Source organism: Pyrgilauda ruficollis, unplaced genomic scaffold (genome assembly GCF_017590135.1).
Source record: "Pyrgilauda ruficollis isolate IOZ18807 unplaced genomic scaffold, ASM1759013v1 scaffold902, whole genome shotgun sequence".
NCBI lineage: Eukaryota > Metazoa > Chordata > Aves > Passeriformes > Passeridae > Pyrgilauda > Pyrgilauda ruficollis.
This window is the reverse complement of record NW_024531067.1, coordinates 11,967-13,110: the sequence shown is the minus strand read 5'-3', so window position 1 is coordinate 13,110 and position 1,144 is coordinate 11,967. Positions and strand designations below refer to the sequence as shown.

The window sequence follows — 1,144 nt, the reverse complement described above, 5'->3', positions numbered from 1 at the left end:
TGGGAGGATTTGGGTGAGTTTAGGATGGCTCAGGCTGTCACCCATATGCTCAGGTGAATCTGACCTTTTCCAGGTCGGATTTTTTTTGGGATTTTCGGTTTTTTCAGGGATTTTTTTGGGATTTCAAGGCCCCACCTCCTCGAGGAGCCTGAGGCTGCAGGCGTGGCTGGGAATTTGAATAACTTTGGGGGCATTTGGGTGACTTTAGGGTGGCTCAGGAAGGCTCAGGAAGGCTCAGGATGGCTCAGGTGAATTTGGGCTCTTTCAGGTCGGATTTTTTTGGGGATTTTCGGATTTTTCCAGGGATTTTTTTGGGATTTCAAGGCCCCACCTCCTCGAGGAGCCTGAGGCTGCAGGCGTGGCTGGGAATTTGAATAATTTTGGGGGCATTTGGGTGACTTTAGGGTGGCTCAGGAAGGCTCAGGATGGCTCAGGTGAATTTGGGCTCTTTCAGGTCGGATTTTTTTGGGGATTTTCGGATTTTTCCAGGGATTTTTTTGGGATTTCAAGGCCCCACCTCCTCGAGGAGCCTGAGGCTGCAGGCGTGGCTGGGAATTTGAATAATTTTGGGGGCATTTGGGTGACTTTAGGGTGGCTCAGGATGGCTCAGGATGGCTCAGGAAGGCTCAGGTGAATTTGGGCTCTTTCAGGTCGGATTTTTTTGGGGATTTTCGGTTTTTTCAGGGATTTTTTTGGGATTTCAAGGGCCCACCTCCTCGAAGAGCCTGAGGCTGTAGGTGTTGTCATCGTCGGCGAAGTACACCACGCCGGGCTCGTCGCGGCCGCGCGTGTCCCGCAGCCAGCGCAGGGCGCGGTTCCGCTGCTCCGCCCCCCTCGGGAACAGCCAGGACGGGGCCCCGGGGCCCCCCCGCAGATCGGGGGGGGTCTCGGCGCTCAGGTGAGTGAAGGAGACCCCCGAGGACGCCAGGACCCCCCCCACCAGCGCAGAGGGGGCGGCGGCGTCCTCGACCACCACCCAGTGCAGGGCGGGGACGTGGAGCAGGGTCTGGGACAGGCGCACCAGCTCCGCCTTCTGCACCGGCCTGGGGGGAAATGGGGGGTTTAAAATGGGGCTGGGGGCGGCCCGGGGGTCCCGGGGGGTCTGGGAGGATCGGGGGAGGGAGCTTAGGTTGGGTTAAGGGGG

General features: G+C 58.7%; 1 protein-coding gene across 1 annotated transcript; it reads right to left on the bottom strand.

Annotated features, from left to right (window-relative positions):
• Positions 1–670: 670 nt before the first annotated feature.
• On the bottom strand, positions 671–1,054 carry LOC121365204 (galactosylgalactosylxylosylprotein 3-beta-glucuronosyltransferase 3-like; the record flags this gene model as incomplete). The annotated part of the gene is made up of 1 exon (XM_041489196.1): positions 671–1,054. A coding segment is annotated over one exon (354 nt), but the record flags the coding sequence as incomplete, so codon positions are not given.
• Between the last annotated feature and the right edge of the window lie 90 nt (positions 1,055–1,144).